The 25,152-nt window shown below is 37.3% G+C and overlaps 1 protein-coding gene across 8 annotated transcripts in view; it reads left to right on the top strand.

Moving 5' to 3' along the window:
- Positions 1–24,445, top strand: part of ARFIP1 (ARF interacting protein 1) — a 42,185-nt gene extending 17,740 nt beyond the window's left edge. For 4 of the 8 annotated variants that reach the window (XM_084286628.1, XM_084286623.1, XM_084286625.1 and 1 more), the window contains 7 exons: positions 529–643; positions 3,356–3,451; positions 4,927–5,036; positions 11,074–11,295; positions 14,710–14,867; positions 17,819–17,993; positions 22,839–24,445. In XM_084286628.1, coding sequence (XP_084142754.1) covers positions 529–643; positions 3,356–3,451; positions 4,927–5,036; positions 11,074–11,295; positions 14,710–14,867; positions 17,819–17,993; positions 22,839–22,994 — 1,032 coding nt within the window. In that variant the 3' untranslated portion in view covers positions 22,995–24,445. The remainder of the gene's footprint in view (positions 1–528; positions 644–3,355; positions 3,452–4,926; positions 5,037–11,073; positions 11,296–14,709; positions 14,868–17,818; positions 17,994–22,838) is intronic. The other 4 variants (XM_084286627.1, XM_084286624.1, XM_084286626.1 and 1 more) reach the window with 4 other exon arrangements.
- The last annotated feature ends 707 nt before the right edge of the window (positions 24,446–25,152 follow it).

Here is a 25,152-nt window from a genome sequence, read left to right as displayed (position 1 = left end):
TGAAATAGTGTTTCATCTTTAACATTGTGATAGTTGCTGCCATGTTTCCTGCTTGTAAAATGTTGTCTGCCCTTAGTGTGAGATCATTGTGCACTCCGATCTGCCTTTAGCTGAAGGCATGAGTACGTGGCTCTGGGTGCTTGGACCAGCTTCGGACCCCTTGACGTGGTGATGGGGGACACGCTTCTGGGAACCGCTGCTGTAAGAGGTGGCATTCTTGTTGTGCCTCTCTTTTAAACCTGAACAGCTCTTTGGGTTTTGTAACTTTTTCTTTCCTTGTAAATGGCAGAAGGGAAACATAGAATTAACACACCAATATATTTAACTAAATACACAAGCTATACTTGGTGCTTCTTGTTCCTTTGTTTTATTTGTGCATCACAATAGAGTGCTGTGACACCAGAGAAGACATTCCAGGCTAGGGGCAAAACTGTCTGTCTGAGAGCTGCTGAGATTACATTGTAATACCTTGGAGTCACTTTTATGTTTTTTTAACATCAATTTTCCATTTTATTCAAATATTTTAAGGACTTGAAGCGTTCATTACCAGTTGGACTTGGACTCTCTGAAACCAAAATAACATCTCATGGCTTTGACAGCACCAAAGAGGGAGTCGTTGAGGCAGGACCATTTCCAGGTAAAGGTAAATTGCTTTTTTTAACCTCAATTTTTCTATTTAAAGTCTTGAGGCATATTTTTAATGTGGTCAGAAATAATAATGTTCTGTAGCTGCTTGGAGCATTTGGGTGTAGATATATTGATTGATGTACTTTTGTGACAACCTGAGGTGTTAAAATAGAGCTACATGCTGCACTGTTATAATCTGTCACAGGGCTCATGCAAGCTGAGGGGAAAATTGGCCTGCAGTTATAGGAAGTATTTCACTTGAAAACTTTGAAACTGTGTCAAACTGAAAGGTATAACACTTACATTGCATTGAAAGTCTGTTAAAATGTGGATAAATACATTGCAAGTGTTGTTCCAATGTGAAATGTAACATATTTATGTCTGGATATACAGTTCACTTAGCGGAAACAGACAAACTAGTGAAATTCTTCTTTGCTCTTGAGACATATCTCCTTTTTTGTTATAATGCATACCTTATTTTAATGCTTTGGATCTTTTTTTCCAAGTATTACATAATGAAAAAGTTTCCTCATATCTTCTAAACACAGAGTCACCGTTGTTTATAGCAGGAGGATTTTAGTTAATAATTTATTCTCAATACTAGTCTTAATATGTTTAAAAGAGTATAAACTGGTATTAAACAGTGAGAAACAGTGGTAAACAAACCAGTAATGTCAGTGTTTCCCATCTGTCTAAAAACAGTCATACAACGATATAGTATGTGAAAGGGATATTTTAATGAATTATGTAGCTTAGACGATGTCTAAATTTGAAAGGTTGGAAGTGATCTCAAATGAGCAGCTGTGAAAATAAGTCTCTTTGTAGTCGTAGATTTAATTTACATTTTGCTTCATTTCCTGTTTTGTGAAATGCGCTTATGAAAACAGTGATTTACATGCTGTACTTTACATATATTACTAAGTGAATGCTGTGGTTTCTTTAAGGCTGGAATTAGCAAAATATCTAGGTAAAAACTGAGCAGATGGCAAACTGCTCATCATCCTTGCCTTTTTGTATTCTGTTTGCAGCATAACTGTTGCAGCTGTTACGTGCCGTAGTCTATAAGGAAAACGGTGTCTAAGATGCATTTCAAGCTATGCTAATATGTTTGAAATCTAAATGTTCTGCAGTAAGTTTTGTATACAAATTATGAGCTTTGAACGTGTTTTTAACACTTCAGATACTACAGCTTTCTTCCAAGGATATTTTTTTTCAGGTTTTTCCAGATGTTCATACAGAAATGGTAGAAGTGGTAGTGGTAGAGGCTTAGGCTCTTGATAAAACTGGAGAGAAAAATAGAAATGATAACTGTGTTTTTAAATGTTCTTTATTCCCTTTGTGTCCTTATTCAGGCTTCCCTTTTGAATGCAAAATAAGTGATTCTGGAGGAGCAGAGCTTTTAGGATTTGGGGGAGGAGGGGGGATGGCAAACATGCATAAGGCTGCATTAATACTATTGAGTGCTAGGATTTTCTTCATTATTATTATTTAACCACTTGTCTTAGCTCACTTGCTGAACTGATTTGGTCTTTAGGACTTCAGTAGGATCTTGCAATCAAACTTTTATGCCTAGATAAATCTACTTGCAGCCCATATGTGATGTACCACCACAGAATATCACAGCAAATGAGATACCTTTCAATCTTTTAATTTCTGTGTGATATTAAAGTGTTTTATTGTTGTATTTGTATACCCCTTGTTGCTAGTAGGACTCCAGAATATATTTAAAAGGCAAAACGTGTTTGTTGATTTGGTTAATTCAACTGATATTTTTGGTGTTACTGATAAGTTTTAGCCCAAACTATGAAGCTTGGGCTTTTTTTAATTCCTTGCCCCCATCCTGCAATGGGCACACTGTCAGCCCTATGTAGTATCTCAGAATTTCTCAGCAGAAGCAATGAAAGCTTCCCCCCAATATGCTGATGACTCATTACTGCAGAGAAAAAGCTAACTTGCTTTTTTTTTTTTTTTTTTTTAAGTCCTGAAAATTCTGTAAGATTGTCACTTTGCATTTGTCATATGGAACAGTTGCAAAGCACTGAAAAACATAATCCTAAAACCGTTTAGGGAGCACACACAGTACAGATCACTGAAAGGTATGTCTTGTCCAAAAGATACCAAGCTAGTGCTGTAAAACCTTTCTCTTGAGAAGGAAGTTACACACCTTAACAGCTAATGGCTCCTATGATCCTTTTAGGACAGGTTATTGCTGAGGTGTTTTTTTTGTCATAGATTTAGGCACAGATGGTAATCAAGTTTAATTGAAATTGGTCCAGATTTTCAGAGCCTGCTTCATTCCTTAATGCCATGAATATCATTCAGCATCAGTGCGGAGTAAAATCTACCTAACCCCAAACCAGTGGTTTCAACTGCAGCAGCCGCGTGTTCTAACAGTGTCTCCTGGAACCTTCTGTTGGCAGTGTAAACTTCACTGGTGAACCTGTCAGTTCTGTTTTGACGATTCTTTAAGAAGAAAGCAAAGTTTGGCATCATGACTTAGGAAAAAAAAAGATTAAATCACAAAAACTTGGAGTAGTTCATACGAACATCTGCACCTTTTCAAAAGTGTTTCCACCGGAGATTCCAGTAACTTTTCCTGTGAATACTTCTACTTAGTGTGTTGCTGAAACAAATACTTCTTTGCTTTGAAAACCTGTCTGTGTAAAAGTGCGTATAGGCTCCGAAGGGAAGATGGTGGATTTTCATGTTAAATGTGTCCACTTTTCAGGTTCCTCAGCATCACCCAAACCATCTGTTATATCTCCTAGCAGTGCAGCAGCTAGCAGACTGGCTGGACAAGGTTGTGATTTAATTATTCCCACAGGTATCATAGCACTGAATGGATAACGCCCTTGTGTCTGCTGACGCTGTACTAACTCCTCCATGTCTCTAATAACTTGATGTACTGTTATTTAGAAATGCAATTTCTGGGGTCTTTTGGTGGTTCTCATTTCTGGATTTTAACGGTTGACAAAATATCCTTTGCTTTCCTTTCTGTATGCTGCTTTTTGCTCTATAATGTGAAAAACAATTAATTACCGAATCTTCATACTAACGAACAGTAGCAAAATGTGAGTAACCAGGATCTTTTATTTAGGTTAAAGCTGAAACTTTGGGCTTTCTTTTTGCCAAAATGTTCACATGTTCCAGTAGGATTGAGTATGAGGTGGCAATTAGGAATTCATAACACCCAAACTAGGCTTTGCCACTTGACTCATTTTGTGCCTGTGGGCAAATTACTTAACATCTTTGTCTGTTTCCTTCTATGTAAAAGGAGAGAACTTATTCAGTTACCTCATAAGGGTGTTGAGAGGATTAATTACTTAATGTTTGCACAGCATTTTGAAGACGTAAAGGACAGTGGTGCTTGATGCTAAAGGAGTATCTTGAGGCATCTGGATAGACTCTTTTTCCAAGCTCTTACTTACGCAAATAACCTAGCAAGGCTAAGGTGACTCTAAGTAGCATTCAGGACTATTCGAATGATATAGAAGCAGCAATAGTCAAAACTGCACATGAATAAATAAATAAAGTTGCTTAAATTGGTAGAGCTTTGCAGTTCTTACTGTTTAGGACACCATAATGAGTTTTTCCAAATTAAAACTTAAAATCTGTGATATCCCGTACTAGTTTGAGAATGCTCAGTATTCAACCATGAATATGTGCCAACTGGCTGTAGATATTTTGATGTGTTGCTTGCAGTTGTATCTTCATTGCTCTTTTACCCTGGCTGTTTGTAGAATTGTTACTAAACCAAGAGCTAAAAAGCTGAGATATATTTAAAGAGTGATTCTTTTTGTGGCTGAAAATGTCTTTTAGAAAGGCTAACATTCATTGGAGGAGAAGTCTGTTTGGAGATTTCTTTACTGGTTTTACTGGATGTACTCTGTTACAGCAGTTGTTATATGTCAATCGTTTCCATTGAGTGATCTGCAGGGTGTAAACCAACTTTTAGACTGGTTAAATCCAAGATGATGATCAACTACTGGAATTTTAAATCACAGATTAAGTAATAAATGTGTATCTAAAGCTACTGTAAGGTTGGTTAGTGAAATTCCTTGCATTCGGGTAAGCTTTGTTCAGCCTATTGCTACGTAAAATTACTGATATTATATATATGCTTCCTATCAGTTATAAAATAACTTCTGAATCGATTTTGAAAATTTGCCTGTTCATTAAAGCTGTTACTCTTACCTTATTCTGCTTTTGCATGTGCAATTGCACAAATCTTCCTTACTCGCTGTAGATCCCTTAAACAAAACAAAAAGGCCTTAAAGACTTGCTTTGTTTCTGATACAGGGGGCAGAGCTCAGCAGAAGGGCGGACCTGTTGTGTTAGCAGATGAAGTAAAGAATCCAGCAATGGAGAAATTGGAATTGGTGAGAAAGTGGAGCCTAAACACCTACAAGGTACGCAGTCCTACATTTGTGTGTGCATATATATTCTAGAAATGAGTTTGTGACTAGATCAGATTAAAGCTTTCGAAGTATTGCGCTGCGGTATGAGAGGAAGTAATCTGTTGTTTCAGTAAGCATAAGCAAGAATGTGTGTGGAAGGCTTAGTTTTCTTCCAGGTGTAACCTTTGTAAGCCTTTTTAAATCCATGGTGTTAAGTGGGAAATTTTTTAAAGGCATTGATTTAACAAGGAGAAAATGTTATGTCTCAGTCCCCTTCAGAAGAACACACAGGCTTCAACTCTAACTCTTGAGTCTTTTTGCTGAGCTGATAACAGATACAATAGAATTTTAGCTGATAGGCCCACCTACAAGTTCCAAACTTGTTAACTGCTGTTCTGATGTTTTTGTTACATCTTGGCTGATTTTTTTCTTAGTGTTGGAATTGTTGCTTTCAACTCATATATGTTATTTTCCAATGGCAATTCTTTGAGATCAACTGGTAATTGATGAAATTAAGGTAATAACAAAAGAAAAAGAAAAGGTTCTTAAAGCGCCAATTTGCCGGCTGTGACTCTCATTAAAAAGCCACAAAGTAAGGAACGAGTGTCATGGAATATATTTTAATCAGGAGCTTTAAACAAAGACTGGTTTTGAAAAACAGCTTTCCATTAAAACTCAAATGGCAGAGGTGTGGACAGGTAGGGGTGTGCATCAGTAGGACCTGCATCAAACCATAAAGCAATGAGGAATTTGTTTTAAATTTTTTTCCCGTGTAAAACAGAGGTCTGAAACCCTCCAGTATTCTCGAATCCAGGTAAGGGCATTCGCCCAAGTAAGGATGGGAACCAAGGGGGTAGAGACATTCTACCCACTAGAAAATGTTTGTGCTGGTCTTTGTGTTAGAATCAGAAGTTTGATCCATTTTCTTTTGTCTAACTAAATTGCTTTTAGAATTTCTACTTTTCATGTAACCTAAATTTTGTGGCAACTGCAGGAGTCTGTCAGCCATTCTTGCAGCCTGCTGTGGTCCAGTCAGAGTACATGCTACTTAGCTGAAGTTGTTCTCTAAAATTCTATGTCCATTTAAGAAACACTGACTCTTGAGACTTAATCTGCTATACCACAAATTTAAATCACAAATAAATAAGAGGACATGATCTTACTCTCTCTTTCTGGTGCTTTGATTTTAAAAGAACAAAATCAAGAAAACCCTATATCACAATTGCAGAAGGATTATAAACCTTTTTATGCACACCAATAACCAGAGGATTAGTGAAAAGTGCTGGAATGGTGTTCTCAGATCCCTCTTTAGAAAATTATTTCTTTGGCAGTCTATTTTGCTATGTCTTGGTTTAAAAAAAAAAAATGTATATACATGTATTTCTTGGTTTAAACCTCTCCCTCCCTGAAACCTAGGATTTCATCAGTTGTGGAATAGCAAAGACTAGCACTTCCAGAAAATCAAATGAATCTGTCTTCTTGGAATCTGGAGACTTGAGGTTGTCTCTCAAATATGCCTGAGGAGGTGAATCAATTAAGATGGGACTCCTGAAACATCGTGACTTTTATTTTAGAGCTGTCTCAGATCGTATGACTTTATCTGAATAGGGGTAGCATTATATAAATGTCCCTGGAGATGCCACTTTAAAATACTTTCTATACAGTCTATACAAAAAAAAAAAATCATGTGTCATTTGTTAGGGACAGTGTTTCAATTTGTGGACATAGTGGCATTGGTTTCTTTTCAGGAAGGTCATGGGAAGAAACCTCCTCTTTATCTTGTAATAGCTAACTGATTATATGTTAGATGTGGAAATAAAGGGCAGCAATAAATGGTTAGGGAAGTTGGCAGTTGAACCCCTCGGAGCTGAAACGATGTCATTCTACGTACTAGGCATTAATCTGCAAGTGGAGTTAGTGGTGAAGCTGTTACCAAGTTATTTAGGGAACTGGCAGGAATAGTATCCCAGCACTTTGTCAGGGATTATGAGATGGAAATTACTGGATTCTGGGGACCGAATTTAGAAGAAATTTTTTCTGTGTGCTGGCACACGGTCTTTTTAAGGCCTCTTTTGGCCACTGTGAGGGTCAGGGTGCTGAGTGAGGGGAAATTCGGTGTATCCCAGTAAGGCCTCACATCCTGAAATATATGCAGGGACTTTGTGTGGGCATTTATATGAAGAAAGTGACTATTGGATCAATACAACTTTTCAAATCACTAGTTGCTTTTTTTAAACTTCAGAAAAGTTATTTTTTAAGCTTTGACTTTACAGACTTCAACAGTTGACGCATGAGTCACACAACTCCTGTGTTACGGCTGCAGTGCCTTGATAGAATGTATATCAACAATGAGATGTAGTAGATCAGTCTTTAGGCCTTCCTTTTTCTGCAGGCTACTTGCTGGGAACCACTTCGAATTAAGAAATGTGTAACTGGAACTAAAATTCTGAAGCTTTGCGAAGTCAGTTGGTTTTCTTCTGTAAATCTTCCTCATTGATCAAATGTGTGAAATCTTCAGGAAGATAGATCGTCAGTGTCTAAATGATGATTTCTTTAAAGTGTGCTCCAGAGACCTTCCACCTTTTTCCTAGCGTCTTCAGTATCTGTCGCTTTGTTTTTAGCTTTCCATTCCACTTGTCCTCTTTGTCAGCCAGCTCTTACTTGCAGATACCACTCCTTAGCAACTTTCTCTGTTACGTCCAGAGATCATACCCATCTGTGAAGTGATGATTAAGTATGCCTGTATGTATTTTGTATACCCTGTTTTTTGTCCCCTATGCGTTTCTGTGAATGGGACACATTTGCTTTTGTTATCTCCTGCTTCTGTGTCTGTTTAAGCAACTGTTTACCATTGATAATTACAGGGGGTTGATGTTGCTCTTCTGCCTAAGCTAATCATGAATTTTCATAGACCACTTAACCTTCTCCCCAAACTCATGATGTAATAAGATTATTCTGTTGCCTTTGCAACTAGTGGCCCTCTTCATTCCCTCCAGCCTTCTGTTCCTTAGTAATCATGAGTTAGCCTCAAAAGTTGTTCTCTTTTCTTCTCCCATGATCTAATGGCCAGAGCATTTTTTGTTCTTTCCCTTCCCCAGACTCCCCCTTTGGATGAGAGAGGTTTTTTCATTTTAGTAGTAAGACAGACCCAAGGAATTTGTGACTCTTCTTTGCTTTCAACGATTCTAATAAAGCAGCTAATCTTCTTGTTTTTCGTCAGAGAATGAATCATAGAATGGTTTGGGTTGGAAGGGACCTTGCAGATCATTGAGATCCAAATTCCCCTGGGCAGGGAAACCTCCCACCAGACCAGGTTGCTCAAAGCCCCATCTAACCTGGCCTCGAATACCTCCAGGGATGGGGCAGCCACAGCCTCTCTGGGGAGCCTGTGCCAGTGCCTCACCACCCTCATAGTAGAGAATTTCTTCCAAATACCTAATCTAAATCTCCCTTCTTTCAGTGTCTATTTCCTCTTGTCCTATCACAAAATGCTCTGGCAAAGAGTCCCCCTCCACCTTTCCTGTAGGCTTCCTGTAGGTACTGGAAGGCCACAATGAGGTCTTCTTGGAGCCTTATCTTCTCAAGACTGAAAAACCCCAATGTCCTCAGCCTGTCTTCACAGGAGAGATGCTCCAGCACTTTGGTCATCTTTGTGGCCCTCTGGACCTGCTCTAACAGGTCCGTGTCTGTCTTAGGTTGGGGGCCTCAGAGCTGAGCAGTGCTCCAGGTGGGCTCTCAAGAGAGCAGACTAGAGGGGGAGAATCACCTCCCTTGACCTGCTGGTCACACTTCTTTTAATGCAGTCTGGGTTACAACAGCTTAAACTTTGAGGAAAAAACACTGTATCTGTTTCACAAGCCTCTACTGGGCTACTAGTAGAACTTGTATTTCTGAGACGTTTCCCTTAAATCTATTTCTGTTGTTTTTTGCTTTGAGAATTATTTTTCTTAAAATTTGTCTTTTCACTTCTTGAGAAGTGTGGTATTATTATGCAGGAAAATGTTCTTTATAGGTTTCTTTTTAAAACAATGCCAAACCATTTGCGTGTGGAATATTCTCTCTGTTTGCTAGTGAGAAAACAGAGCAACCTGTCTTTATACTAGTTCAGTTAGAACCAGAGTAAATGAAAATAGTAGGTAGGTGCATCCCCTTTGTTACTCTTGTTCAGTGTTCAGCTTCAACTACATCTCACTTTAATGAAGCATACGGAATAAGTATTTCAAGTGACTCATTCCTCATTTTCTCATTTGCCAGTACTGTTTTCTTCATGTATTTTGTCGTAACTTCTGAGGCAAGTACTCCTTGGGTGAAAGTAACTTCTTCCTGTGTGAACATTTTTTTGCTTCCAAAAATTTTAACTTTCATGACGTTTCCTTTCATTTCAATAGGTATGTGTCTGAGCATTTTCTTGGAAAATAGCCAGCATTTCTCCTTTAATTCCATGTTTGCTTTTATGTCTTGTCAAATGCTTATTTATACTCCTAGCATACTCTTTGCTAAGACTTTTTTTTTTTTTTTACAGTTTCAGTTGCAGGTCTTAGTATTAAAGGTCAATTCTGTGATGATATGACCTGGTGTGCTCTCCAAAATTTCAGATTCTTGACAGAAAAAATTCTACTAGGTTAGCTATGCTCTTTCTTGTTAACTTGTTGAATCTAATGAGGTAGCCCAAATCCTGGCTTCCAATCTAAAGCTTATCACTTATGACCATCTTGTTCTACTTGCTTCTTTTTTTGAGTCTTTCTTGTTTTTATCTATTCAATTTAGAAATTATTGAGAAGTTCTAGAAGGTTAAAAGAGTATCTCCTTTGGAAGTAAGTAAAGACCGGACTAATCCAAATTCCTTGAATTTGGAAATCCTGGAAAATCTAGTGTTGTAATGTACCCTGGGAATATGTTTTAAGATAGAGTTGGGCTCTATCTCTCCTAATGAAACTTAAATTTTGCACTTATTTTTTTTTGTGGATGTAGTTGCCTTGTAATTCTGTTTCTAACAGTTCTCCTTCATATGTGTAACTTAATTTTGTCTTCACCTCTTGGGACCACGGATTAACTTAAAATTAATCATAACTAGAGCAGCAAATAATTGCTCCTTTACATAGAGAAGTTGCATGGTTTTGCCACATCTGCTTGGCAATTGGCTTCTCCGATGCATCACCCAAGGGGAAGCCCCAGTGGTGTGTCTTGGGAGGCTCACTGTTGAGTCGGGTTCAAATCTCTGGCAAGGAGATGTCACAGGTAACTGGAATGTGGCAGCTGCCGAAGCTGTCATACCCTTTGGCTGGCCTAGTAAGAGCAGGTTTTGCTGCTCACTATGTCAGTGAACTGCAGAGCTGCCTCAGAAAGACTTTTTTGGTTACAAGTAGTACTCTTAACAATTAGCTCCGTTTTATAGCTGTGTGAATAATGAGAAATGCATTTTAATAATTTTATATGTTTCTTAGTGAAAGTTGTGAGTCAGCTTTAAAAGCATAGTAAAGATTACCCTCCCATCCATCATCTTCTATCTCCAAAAAATGAAAGTAAAAACTTAGAGCTGTTCAGGGTCTCACTGGAAACTTAAAATAAATAAATAAATAAATAAATAAATAAATAAAAAAAAAAGCAGCCATGCGTTGTTTGGAATTGGATGGTTGGTAGACAAAGCCTGAAAGATGACTGAGTAGAAATTTTTATGCAAAACTGGTAGTACTTCCATTAATGGACTTTAATATAGAGAGCTAAATAATTGCTTCTTTTAACTTAATAAGATTCACCAAATGTAAAAGAGATAAGCATTCTTTTACTTGAGAAGCAATTAGTTATGCTCTTGATTTGCTAACTTGAATATTCATATTAGTAAGAGTTGAGACTTGTCCAACTGTTCTTGCTGAGTCCTGATGAACTTCTAAAGAGTGTGTTGTTTTTTCAGTTTGTTGTGCAAACTTATATTGGGAGGGGTGATTGTGAAAGAATTGTGTGTAATTATCTGTCCCTTGAAGCTGAAAATGGGTGTATGCTGTGTTGTCTTGGATATATTTGATTCTTTATAATTTAAATTTTTTTCCAGTGTACACGTCAGATCATCTCTGAAAAACTGGGTCGTGGCTCGAGAACAGTAGATCTGGAACTAGAAGCTCAAATAGATATATTGAGAGATAACAAAAAAAAATACGAAAATATCTTGAAACTGGCACAGACGCTGTCCACACAACTCTTCCAGATGGTGCACACCCAGAGGCAACTTGGAGATGCTTTTGCTGACCTGAGTTTGAAATCATTGGAACTTCATGTAAGACTTTTATAGTGTTTAAAAAAAAAAAAAAAAGGGCAGAGATGAAGATAAGCCTAATTGACTTGTGCAGGGTGTATAGTATCTAGCAGCTATTTCTATAAGCGTTGTTGGTAACAACATGATGTTCTTTTTGTTAAAAATTTATGTAATTAATTTAAAACTATAGGATATCACTGCAGTTACTGGAGTTCTTAATTGTTTCTAAATGTTTGCCTTTAGCCGATAATTGGACTCAAGAGCTGACAACTTTGCTTTGTTTATAGAAAATGCATTTTACTACGCCTTTTGCTTCTAATGAAATGTCTATGTTCCAGAGCATTACTTCATGCCAATTACAGGATGTCTTTGGGGAATATGCCTGGGAGTAAGTAGAGTAGGGCACATTACTTCACTTCTTCATGTGAAATGTGAGCAAATGATTTTTCTGTAGTAAACTGAAGCACTGAGACTTCATCTCAGAGTCCGTTTTTTAATCAGAATTTTGCTACTAACAGGACTAATCTATATTCTTTGGAGTTTCTGAGCGAGAGAGACAATTTCAGATAACTGCATTTGGATTGTTCTTAGAAGTTTAGAAGCTTATGTAACACTGTCATTTTCTTACTGATCATAAAGCTGTGTGCTGTAAAGAAAGAAGGTAAATGTTGCATATCAAAAAATAGCTGGTTTGCTTCTACATTGATTTTAACTCTGGGATTACAGAATAATCAGTTTGATACTGATACTGATCCTTTGGAAAACCAGGGTTTTAATGATTTCCTAAGACACAGGTGCCAAAACAGCCCCAATTAACGTTGTTATTAAAGGTAGAACTTGTGTTTATTACTCCCTTTTCATGATTCCCTACTCCTGCTGAGTTTCAGGGGAGGAGATGGAGTTAATGTTTATAAATAGGAATCTTAACTGATAGCTATTTTTTTAAAAAAAAAAAAAAAAAAAAAAGAAAAAAGAAAATCTACTGCAGTGCAAGTCCTAGTATTATAGCCTGACAGATGAAAATCTGAAAATATAGCACTTCTAGCAGCTAAGAAATTAAATCTGCTAAAAGTAGTAGTTCTGAGTAATCAGTTGACTCTTGACACAAATGTGGGTATGTGGTTTGTGGCAGGACTTAGTGATTGTTATGAAGTATGTGCTGAAGCTGGATGTTTCTTCTGAAACTTGGATTAAATCTGGCATTGTGCTCCTGTTTAATGAATGCTTTTTCCATGAATAGCTTGTATTTCTAATGGGAATACTGTTCCTCCAGGTTCTTTCAGCATCTTGTACTGGTCTTGGAATTTGTTTCAGTCATTCATCTCTTATGTAGATTATTGAATGGGGCTGTTCATAAAAATCAAATAAAGGTTTCTGCTGCTGTAATAAAAGTTATCTAACCTTTGCCTCTTGGAGACTTGCCTGATGTTTGTCTCTTTCCTCTTTGTGTTTTCCCTTTGTTTAATCTGTACTGTATTACTGTCTGTAGCCTGGCCTGTTCTTGAATGTTTGGATAGCATTGTTGTCTCTGAAACTTGTGCGAGACTGCAAGTGGAATTTCTGAGCAGTTAGTCTTTAATGTTTAATTTGATAGCAGCATGTAAGGTGGAAAAAATCACTTCTTAAAGGTAATATTGTTTGGTTTATGCATGTTAACAAAATGAGATTTTAATGTGGTATCTACAGAGGCATTACTTAGTATGAATGTTTTACAGTTTCTCTTTTGGATACAAAGATAACTCCTGGTTCCAGGCTCATGTGCCTCTAATTATACAGACTGATGCCTTCCAATTTTAATTGACCTGTGCATGGAGCACGAACTCTTGATACAGAAAGGATTTCCTGTCTTTCATAAGTGTTATCTGCAAAGGCTGCAGACAAAACTCACTTTTTTTTCCTGTGAAATTATGAACCAGTAGCAAGACAGCTTTGGTGTGGTTTGCATGTCTGTCTCTCAGTACTGCAGACCACGATGGTCCTATCTGTCTTACCTCCCTGCTTTGAATTGGGTAATATTGCTCGTTTGGGTCTGCACTGATCGGGGTCAGAGGACCAGCTGGAGAACTAATTGTGGTCTTGTCTGTAGGAGGGAAAGTTCAGACTAAGTCCTGCTAGAGAAGCAGTCTGACTTCTGCTGTTGCCTTTGCCTGGATGCTCCTGCTTCTTCCCTGTGCTAGTGCTTGTGTTGCTGTGTAGTTAGCAATGTCAGAGGAGAACCAGCTGGAAAGTGCTTTTACTTGATTTCAGCAGGATCTGTGGTGATCTGAGGGAATACTTCTGCCATACGAACAGCTGTGCAAAATGAAGGAGATGAAGTTACCTTTTAGCAGGATTTTTTAGATCTTAGCTCATGAAAAGGTGCCCTATGTTGTCCTCCTATTTTCTCCCTTAAATTGTTCATTTCCACTGCACCTCCTTTCCTAGAAACTCCTTCCCTTACCACTGCCCATTAGCCTTACCCACATGAAGTCATTAAGTTAACATGAAATATCATTTGGCTTTGGTTGTTTGTTTTAGATGAAAGGAAACTGGGAGAATACAGTGCTTCTGAGTCAGTTATTGGCAGACCAAGTTCCAAATATGTTCCTAGTGTGTTTTATAGCCATTGCAACCAGAAATTATACTCTTTTATGAGAACTCCCATCTGCAGAGTATGAAGATGCCATATGGATGACATAAATGTAATAATTGGACTTGTTTGGCATCCGTGCATTAGGAAAATCTTTGCAGCCTTGGTCAGTGCTTATGCTGCTGTCAGAAAAGGGAGGAAAAATAAAGGCAGTAAGTCATATATCCAAATGTGACCGGAATGCCTTGGAGGTAATTTCTCCCTTATTCATTTAAAACTTATATCTGATCTACGTTATTGCTTTTATTTGCTATCCGTTGTGATGCTCTGCCTTTTTTGGTTACTTACAGTCTAATAAAATATTATAGATCTAATATTTTTTTTCAGGCCTCCTTTCCAGAATGTGTAAGAACAAAAGTTAGTAGCTAATTAATGCTGTGTGCCCTTGTGAATTTAGTTATATTACTGTATTTAATGTAGCGGTGTCTCTGTTGGCGTTAAGGCATTACCTAGACAACCACATGAGAGATGCTGGATTAAACCAGTGCTGAATGGCAACGTAATGATTGTTAGCGCTTCTAAGTAGCATTCATATTTTTCAAGTTCAGAAAAAAAAAAACATTATGAAATAGAGTTTAACATCACATGGTTTCAAAATTGTAAACAGTGCTTTACTGATGTTAGAGGAATTTCATAAAAGCTGTGAACTGACTATTGTATTGAAATCATACGTGTTTAATCATAACTGTGTCCAAACAGAAGTGACAGAACTTCCATGTCTGTGTTTTTGTATGTTTTTTTTATAGCTGCTGATGAATGTTATGATTTGAGATGATCTACAGTTCTTTTCTCTGCTCTGTTTACAGGAGGAGTTTGGCTACAATGCAGATACGCAGAAACTTCTAGCTAAAAATGGAGAGACTCTTCTTGGGGCTATTAACTTCTTTATTGCCAATGTGAACACATTGGTGAATAAAACAATTGAGGATACGTTATTGACTGTGAAACAATATGAAAGTGCTAGGTATGGTTATTCTATGTCTAGCTATTTTAATTACCAATTAATCTTGAGGAAACAAACCTTATATCAGTTTAGCCCTTGCATTTGAGTTACTAACCTGCTATCTAAAACCTTTTCAGTATAACACAACTCTCATATAATGAGAATTTACAGTTATCCGTCTCATTGTACATATCTTCAAATGTTTTGTAAATGTTCTGTTGTAGACTTCATTTTATTTTATCTTTGTTTCTGAAAAAGAGTAGCTTTTTTTTTTTTTCCTGCTAGCAAGCTTAAGGTGGCTTTCTAAGCAGAGGAACAGTGCAAGATTAACCCGTTGATCTAGCGATGTTGTAGTTAATGAAATAATCTTTGCCTGAAAGGCAGTTCATCCTGTGCTTCTGTTGATGCACAATACTTGTAGTTCACACTTCAATTTTTATATAGAAGTTGCAGGTTTGGTCTAGAAAGGGAAAAAACAAAAATACTTCATAATGGGTGAATAATATCTAGCAGAAGATAATGGATTTCCTGACCTGGAGATTACTTTACTCCAGATACAGCACAGCACTGAGGACAAATTTTCTTCTGGTAGTGGCTAGAGTTGTGGCTCTTCATGCTTCATTCTTTTCCTCTTTCAGTTTCATTAAAGAGGATAGCATTTTTCTTCTAATTTGCTGAAAGATGCAGTTAATGCACTTCTTTTTTATTTTTAGGTCAAAAACTGCAAATGGCTTGAGTTCTATAGCTTTCTCCTTTTTTTTTAATGGTTCTCTTCTAATGCTTTAAGCGTACTTATAAGCAAAGTACTAAGTTGTTGTTTTGATATTCAGGTAAACTTTCAAAAGGCATGAAAAGCATAACTAACCTAACAGTTACGTTGTGTTTTATTTTCTTAATCCTTTACCTTAAAAAAATAAAGCCAGTTCATACACTTTTCAGGCATCCTCTTGAAACTTTATACATCTGCTAAGATTGTTCTTGCCAATCCTTCTGAATGTCTGGTTCTTTCCTCCTGAAGTACTTCGGAGTTTCCCTTTCTTTTCCTCAAAGAAATACTTTTCTTTTTTCCATTTTAATAAAGCAAATAAATTATGAAGGCTCTTCACTTACATAGCCAGTCTGTCGCTTTGCAATCGAAAATGGCTCACTTTTATTTTTGATCTTTCTCTTCCCTTTCCATGGTTGTACTTTAGCATTCATCTGTTTCTCCCTCTTCTATCAGCTCTTTATTATTTTCCTTTTGGAACTAAGTCATAAATTCATTAAATAAAGCCTGAATCATAGTGGCAATGAAAGTCAGGATGAGACCAGTGAATACTGTAATCACTTTTCCTCAGAATACATCATATTATCCTTTGGAGTGCTTATGCCACTAGCTGACAAGTTGGTTTTTAACTAGCTTTTAGTTTTGATGCTTCCAGTTTTATAAATGTCTATACTTGACAAAGTAAGACAGAAATAGGTTGGTTTGTTCCATTGAAATCGGTATCCATCACGTGATACACTGATACACTAGGTTCCACTACTTTAAGACCAAAACCAAGTGAGTAGTGAGTGAGGCTTGGGCAGGGGTGCTTGTGACCCTAGGCTGATCTCTGGGTATTGTTGGTTGCTGTACCAGGCCAAGTGCTAGATGGTACTGAACAAAGGAGCCCATATTGCATAGGAGGAGGGGAAAAAATTTAAAGGCTGTCACTGTTTGTCTCATCCATTTGCAGTAATGTTTTAAAATATAAAAATAGTTTATCTGGCAAGGATCCAGTGTTCAGTAGGCTTTTATGTAACGTTGGAAAGCAGAAGATGAATTTCATGATATCTTTAATAATAATCTGTAGGTGCTTTTCCACACACAAATGTTACATGTTGATGAACAGAAAGCTGAACTTCATGTAATTTTGTTAACAAAAATTTGCTTGATGTTTTTGATGACAATGTTGAATAGAAGTTTATTGTTCTTGAATACAGAAGTATTTTGATTTTTTTTTTCTCATTAAAATGAGAGAAGGTATGACTGCATCTTGATTTGTGTAATAAAAAGTACATTCTAACATGGAAGAGTATCAGGAGGCTTTCTTTTTTAAATAGTGATATGTGAAGACTAGATGAGTTAATTTAAGTATTATCAGGCAAGAGCCAATACCATAACTTCAGTTCAATTTTTGCTACCAGCATCTATAACAGAATTTCGTATTTTTTTGCAGTGTTGGCTTCTCTTTACTTGCTAATTACTGCTGACTTTGCTAGGAAAAAAAGTAGATTAGAAAACCTTTTTCATCTGGTTTTATTTAGAAGTGGAATATATGCCTTCACTGCAGGATTAGCTGAAGTACTTATTCTCTTGTTAGACTTAACTTTCTCTCTTAGCTTGCTCAGTGGTGGTGATCCAGGGTATCTGACTTCCCTAGGTACATAGGATGAGCCCTTGGCAGGGTATAAATACCATCAGCCTCTGTAGCCACAGGGCAGATTGTTCCCATCCAGTTTTGGGATAGCAACTAAATTAGAACATGTTGTAAAAGCCTTGGGACATTTTGGTAATTTTGGTAAAGTAAGCCATTACTCACTTCTGCTTAAGGGGATGCTCTGCCTGTAGTGCTTCTCATGCTCTTGATGCAAACTGTTCACTATGATAATTCAGCAATAGGAAAATGACACATGGGAATGCACTCTGTGGCTAGATAAACTGTCTTAATAAGCTCAGATGTCCCAGGAAAGGACCTGACCACTGAAGCCTGCACAAAGCAGAGGGTTGGAAGCATGTTTGAGACAGCAACAGAACGCTGCGGAAGCAGCTTTTATACTATGTACATAGAGGTGTTTTTTTCTCCCTCCTATTAATCGAGATAACTTGCCTGTTTTTTCTTTTTTTCCCCCTACTAGACTGTTTGCTTTACTTTCTATTGTAATTGGCACTTATGTGAAGTCTGTTTTAAGACACATTGCCTTTACATTTTTTTCCTCCTCTTTCTCAGGATTGAATACGATGCCTATCGAACAGACCTAGAAGAGCTGAATCTTGGCCCTCGTGATGCAAACACTCTACCAAAGATTGAGCAATCACAGCAGTTGTTTCAAGTGCATAAAGAGAAGTATGACAAGATGCGTAATGATGTATCTATCAAATTGAAATTTTTGGAAGAAAATAAGGTAAGTAACAGCTTCTGGTTTTGTGCTTAGATATTTTGTCCTGTATGTTCCTGCTTTGTTAGAAATACTTTTAGTTATTTGATCTTAAAATATATCCTAATTTAAAAGTAGAGCAAGCAAAAAGAAGAGAAAACAACCCTTTTCAATTCCAAAAGAATATATAATGAAAACATAGCTTCTGTGCACTGTTGCTTTATACCAGTGTTTGCATTAGGACTAGGGGTTTGGAACCACGTAGCCCAGATAGTGTGTTAAGAGTTAGTGAACCAGGTCATCAGGTGATTTTAAAGCCAGTATTGTCCTGAGTTTCATTCATTGTTATGCTGAACTTGTAGCCCATTAACTTGCAAATGGAAAAATTCTTATTAAAACTCACTGTCCTAAACAAGGTGAAGTCTAATCCAAATGCTGATAATTATGTTCTTATGAGGATTTACTAATTTAAGTTTTAAAGCTAAACTAGGTTGAAAATGGGTATCCTGAAGGTGTTGGGTATTTTTGTTTACATCATTTTCCTCTTTTAGTATGTTGTTTAATATTAATATAATATATTACAGGCTTGTGGTGAAACTGTTTGTTTCTTCTAGCTCATATCTGTATGGGAATTTTGATGCTTGAATTCAATTTAGTCAAAATAACACTTACCATACTTCTTGGTTTGCATTAACTGTATAGTGCAATGATCACTTTATACAGGTACGAAAGCTTCAGAGTGAAAACATTTTACTTCCATCTTGCTTCACAAAAAAGCCTTTATTTCAAAAAAAAAAAAAAAAAAAAATTATGGAACACTAGTGAAGTTGTTTTCCTACTGACAGACAGTCCTGGATTAGGTCAAACATCCTGTTAGCAGTCACAGCCTACAAATTTAGTTTCTGGAAGATAGTTTTTTCCTTCCGTTTTTTTACGAAGAGGGGACTTTAACATGCTTAAAACATTTTATCACTGGTTGATACTTCCAAGTTCTGACAGTAGAGATGTCAAAATATTTTCTAAAGGGAGACTGGAACTTTGTTCCCAATTAAACCACAGAAAGGATTTCCTGTACAGTCAAATAATGGGCTTAAATATAATTCTGTACTGAGAGGCCTGCTCACATAAATTCCCTGTTGGTGTTTTTGATTTTTTTTATGTACAATTCTCCAAAATATACTTGACATTGTCTTAATCCTAAATTTGTGAAGAGCTTTTTTCTCCAGGTTGCAGCTGTCTATTTGGGTTTTCGTTCTTCTGTTGCCCAGAGCGTTTCCTGATACGTAGTCAGAGGCAGTGGTTATCTGAGAGATTCCTCTTACCGACCTGACATCTTTATTCCTTTCTCTGGTGTCAACCATCTTTTGTCAACATCAACATAGGAGAGCTCATGTGAGACCTCATACTTGTCCTGCAGCTAGTATTAAAAAATCGGAATGCACAACTGATCAGCCAGACGACTATATAACCATTACAAGCATTAATTTTAATTTTTAGGTTCATATAAAGTATATGCAACTGCTCTTAAGTCAATTGTATTTTATACTTTAAAGGATTATTAACTGTATGATCAATAAGTGTTAAATTTAATTGAAATTAAAATCTAATTTCTACAATCCCAGATGCTCTACTTCTTCCAAAGGTACCTGAGAACAATTGCTTACTCAATCAGCAAACGTTTGTGTGTGTCTGTAATATTGCTGCTTCAGCTGATGGAGTGGTGCACTCTTCAGGAGATGGTTTAAACTGAAGACCATATATGATGTTGAACTGGCAAAGGGAAAAGCATTTTTGACATTGCTAAGGTGTTACAGTAGTTCTAGGGAGGGCATAATAGTGGCTATACTGCTACTATATCCTTAGGAGGAGCAGGAACTTGCTGTTTATTTTAGTGTGCCCATTCATGGGACCAAATTGTCTTGGTGCCCATTTAATAGAATGGGAGGTCAAAATAAAGGAAGATCAGTCAGACAAAATACATGTCGTGTTTTACTTGGGTTCTCACGAAGGGCTGCATTTGTAGGCTCTTCTGGAAAGCCTTTTTTTTTTTTTTTTTTTTTTTTTTTTTTTTTTAGGCTTATTGCGTGCAAGGCAAATGAAGGTTAGTATTTGAGTAGCTTTATTGAACAAGGAATGGCCTTGCCAGACGTGTGTTACAACATGCTAGAACATGCAAATCTCTGATCATCGGTGTTACTAATACACATCGTCATGATTCTGAGTCCAGAGGTGCATCGATCCAGAGGTGATAGTTCAGAGATTAATTAGGGAAGTCTTTAGGTAAGAATGGCGCAGTAGCCAGACAGCTTTCCTGCTGTTGATTGTGAACCCTTGGGGCTTGGGGTCTTCTATATTCTGATGCAGGATATAGTACAGTGTAGTCTCAAGCTTAGTTATTGTTTGCTTGTGTCTTGAATGCAGAATTGTGTAATGAAACTTGGCTATAGCAAAGCAATTAAGTATTTTAGGATTTAATTTTCAGTTAGATATATCAGTTCATGGTTACCTCCTAATAAATACATATTTTTTTTAGTCTGGGCAATACAAAAAAAAAAAAATCATATACACACAAAGGAAGCATGAGGAAATGTGGGGAAAAAAACAGGAAACGTGGGGACTGAGTTCCAACCTACAGTATCTTGTGTGTGAAATAGGAAACTCACATCTTCTCTCTAGGCCATGTCCATTTTTTGTTTAAGTAGAAAGTTCAGTTTTGTTTTGAGACTAAAGTTTGCCAAGTCTATTATGGAATGCTTACTCATCTCGTAATGAGGAACAGATATGCATATAGTTAATTAACAAGGGGCAATAATTTAAAATGATGTTCAACTTGAAAAAACACAATGGCTTTTTGACAGGCATGCTAGTTGCACTTTGGAACCCGTATTTTAGCAACTTAGAATTATGTTATTTTATTGATAGGCAAATCTTCAAATGGTTATTTGCTGGAGTGGATGCTGCAGTTCAGTGCTTAAGATTTGGCCTTTAGCTCTGTAATCTGACAGTCACATCACATCAAGGCTTTGGTGTAGAAGGAGGTGGTCCCGTCCTCTTGTATCCCCCTTCCCCCACATTGCCTTCTCTGTTGTGCTTACAGAAGTGTTTTTGCAGCTGTGCAGAGAATCAGATTGGGGAACGGATCCAGGCTAAGGCAAATATGTTGTTGTCTGGTTAGTTTTAATCTAGATCTGTTCCCTGATCCAACTGACTGCATAACTGCGTGTTTTGCCAACACAGGCCTAAGGTGAAACACTATGGCAGTGGGGATCAATGGTTGGATACGGGAGTGGGCAAGGCTGAGCTTTCTTCAGGGGAAAGCTGGTTCACTTTGAACTTGGTTTTAAATGAATGCTTGTAGTCAAGATTTCAGCTGTTTTGGGGGGTTTTGTTGCAGTGGACATCAGGTGATTTGAGATATTAGATTACTCTCTTGTCTCACCTGGCTGCTGCTTCATCGTTGAGCTTACAGGAGGAGTTGAGTATATGCTTTTATTGAATGTTTAATAGAGCTGAGGACAATGAGTTCCCCCAGTCATTTTGGGGATTGGCTTAGGAACTGTCTTCGGAAGGAGGAGAGCAGAAGTAGTAACATCCGGCACCTCAGCTACCAGTTTGGTAACTATCCCCAAACTTATATCACAATGATCTGGCGCTGGGATAGAACTTCATAAAATGAGTTAGCTTTGGTAGTTCAAAAACAAACAAGCAAAGCGTTTTTCAATTTGAATCATTTGACTTTGTTGTCAATTCTTGGTTGTGTGTGCATACATGTGTGTATATACTGAAGCCTAGGCCTGACTGAATACATACAACTATCAGATGATTTCAGAGAAGTTCACAGAAGTTTTGTGATAAAAGCTACCCAAGCAAAGTACCTATAGAGAAATCTAAACCTGCTGCCTGCCACATCATCCCTTTGGGCTCAGTCAGCCACTCTGTTTCTCTGTTCTCTTCCATGTTGGCTAAGTGGGCTTGAGGTCCTGTAGGCTGGAAACAGGCACAGGGCCACCTCTTCGGTAGTCAGGCTTTGTGGCACAAGAGTAGGGTCGTGCTGGGCTGAGAGTACACTCAGGAACAAAAAGGACAAGTTTCTGGTTATGGGTAACACTGGACGGATGCCTTTTCATCACACTACTATGCATTCATGACTTCAGGTTTCCTGGTGTGCTACAGTGAAAATGTAAATGTTTACTTGACTTTGCTTAGACTTCATCAGCACTATAGTCTGTCATCGCGGACTAGACCAGAAGGGAACAGTGATGCCCTCCGGCTGCTTTCGTGCCCTTCTCCCCAAGTTTTGATTGCTGCGATGAGTTGTGTTTCACAACTACTCTGCACGTTTTATAATCAAGATATTGACTAAGCGCTGTAAATAATCCTGCATTAGAGGAGGCGGGCAAGAAATATTGCTGGGAAAAGAGCATCAGTTTTTCTTGACTTGAGTATGCAAGAGCTAGAGAACAGCACCTCTTTGCAGGAGGGGACAAATAAATGAACTGTATACTTAAAGCATTTGTCATGTAGTGTCTTAGGGAAATGCATTTGGCTTGCAGGTAGGTATACTGCACAGAGGTATGGCATCTAATTTCAAGTAATCAAGTATTTGTAATTTGCTAACATTATGCTGTTCAGTGAATTGCTTGCGGTCCGAGCATATTGAGTTGGTGTTTCTAGTTAAGCTTACTTTATGAAAATACTAAATCACTTTAATAATAGGGAATTTAATATTTGCATTTTGTATTTGTAAACTTTCATTAAATAACCTCGTGTGACGTCTGAGCATCTCAGATATGCCTGTTTTTGTTATAATGGATGTGTGACGTTATTTGCATCTGCCTGTTCATCTGAACCAATCTCTGTCCTTGCCTGCAGGTTAAGGTGTTGCACAATCAGCTCGTTCTGTTCCACAATGCCATTGCAGCGTACTTTGCTGGGAATCAAAAGCAGCTTGAACAGACACTTAAACAGTTCCACATCAAGTTGAAAACTCCTGGAGCAGATGCTCCATCCTGGCTTGAAGAACAGTAATCAGAGAAGAGGAGCTGATGCTAACCTAAAATCAATAAATCTAATAAGAATTAAGGGTTGGGGTTGAAGGACTGTTGTAGTGATTCTTGCACAGACAGCTTTAATTTTGTTTCCCTTTTATAATACTGTAAAACTGAATTTGGTGGGAAAGTGGGTAACTTTAAGGTAACCAAACATAATTTCTATCATTTCAAATATAGAGCACTCCTTTTGTATGTGAAGGTTGGTGGTTATTTCTGTAGCTGGGATGGGGGAGGGAGGGAGGGAGGGGAAAGAAAACTATATAGATTTGCACTGACAAATTATGTTTGTGATCTCTGGTCATTTTGGTGGCTGGTCAAAATATTTCCAAATGGAGGTTTACATGATTTGTACCAACATCTGGTATTTTATAGATGAATATAGAAAACATCTTTAATGATTTTCGTATGACTTTTAAAAAGGAGAGAGTTAAAAGAATATTTTGCAGATTAATAATATAAGGTCTGTATGCAGTGCCTGCGTATAAGACAGCAGTATCAGAACACTCATTGACTAGTGGAATTAGAGCAAATGCCTTTTAAAAAGATGTACATTTCCATCATAGAATTAAAGGAAAAAAACACTAAAGCAAGAATCACTGTCAGTCTGAGGCTTCTAAGCACACGTTTTTGCTTTGCACCAAATGGTTTGCTGAGTGAGGCTGACCATACAATGTACTAATTTCATTTAAAATTTTACTTTCTCTATGGAAAAAAAAAAAAACAACCGTACTAGCCTTAAATCACAGGTATGTGCCTTTTTACAAGATAATGTTTTCAACCAGTGTACATAATCCAAGAACCCTTTCACATAATGGTTTGTCAGTTCCCATCGTGGGAAAGTAGACTGTGTAAATGCTGTTTCTTTGTACACTTAGAGTGAGTTGAAGCTTTAGTTAATCTTCATGGACAGAAGTGATTTTGAGAAAGGAAATTGGGCCAGTATGATTTTTCTATTTAATTGAAAAGCATACGTCAGTAAGGGGAGTAATGAGGAAGATATTTCTTTTTTTTAATTTCTCCATCAATAGCATAGTCCTTCTTTAAATGTAAAATTCTGTCAATTTTATCATATACATTTTAAATTGAGTGTATTGAAGTCCTCATTTGCACATGTTACATTGCTTTGTGTTCTATTAAGTAAAATGAAATACTTCAAATATGTTATTTACAACTGTGTGGATTGTATGATTTATGTACTGTATGTTCAAATGCCTTTCAGCTGACATTCTTAAAGTTTTCAGTGCTTAACACAACTGTATTGTAACTGTAAATCAAACTTTTTAATCATTCCTCATTAAATTCTTGGCCTGACAGAGCCTTCCTTATGTTTTTGTTCTGTCAGAATCTCTTGTTATCGTTCATTTACATTCCCCAGAATGTATATCCTCTGTGAATTTTGTATTCATATTAAAGGTGTTTGCAGTCTAACTTCCTTGACTTGTGATGGTTAAGAGTACAACCCAGCTTCTGCAGTGGAAGTTTCATTTTGTATTTGAGTTGTTCCCCTACCTATGAATTTCTGGGAAATCCGTAAGTTATAACACTGCTGTTACTTTTTCAGGGTGATTTAATAATGTGCAAGTTCAAGTTGAATGTAGGCTTAAAGTGAAACAAACCCTTTAGTATGTGTATTTTCTTAATTTTAAACTTCTATAGCTAACTTCATATTTAAGAACTTCTATGAAGCTGTTGTCTTCCACTGTCTGCAAATCTTGATGTGTGTATGATATGATGGTGCAGGTAGCAAGTTAGCTGTAGACTGTGTGGTTGAGGTAGGATGTACAGGCAGCATCATAGCAGGGGTAGAGAATGCAAACGTATTGATTTCAATTGCAATACCTACTCTCAGAATACTATACAGGAAATATGTAATTTTGGTTTCAGTGCAAGATTCATGCTCTTCCTGCTGAATATAGTCCATGTGCAGAAGGAAGTGATCTGTCAGAAATGGTAAGAGTGAACTCAGGTCTGAAACTGTTTTGTGCAGGGAGGAGACCTATGGCATTGTGCAAACCTCAAACTTTTGTGGTGGCTTAAAACTGATGGAGTGTCTTCAACTGGAAGGAAAGGTTGGACAAAACAGATTACTTGCTGAAGTCTCAGTGTAGAACTTAAGACCAGAGAGAAGGAAGAAT

The sequence above is a fragment of the Netta rufina genome, assembly GCF_964035555.1.
Source record: "Netta rufina genome assembly, chromosome: 4".
Lineage (NCBI taxonomy): Eukaryota > Metazoa > Chordata > Aves > Anseriformes > Anatidae > Netta > Netta rufina.
Note: the sequence above shows the minus strand (reverse complement) of the source record. Positions and strands in the feature narration are given on the sequence as shown.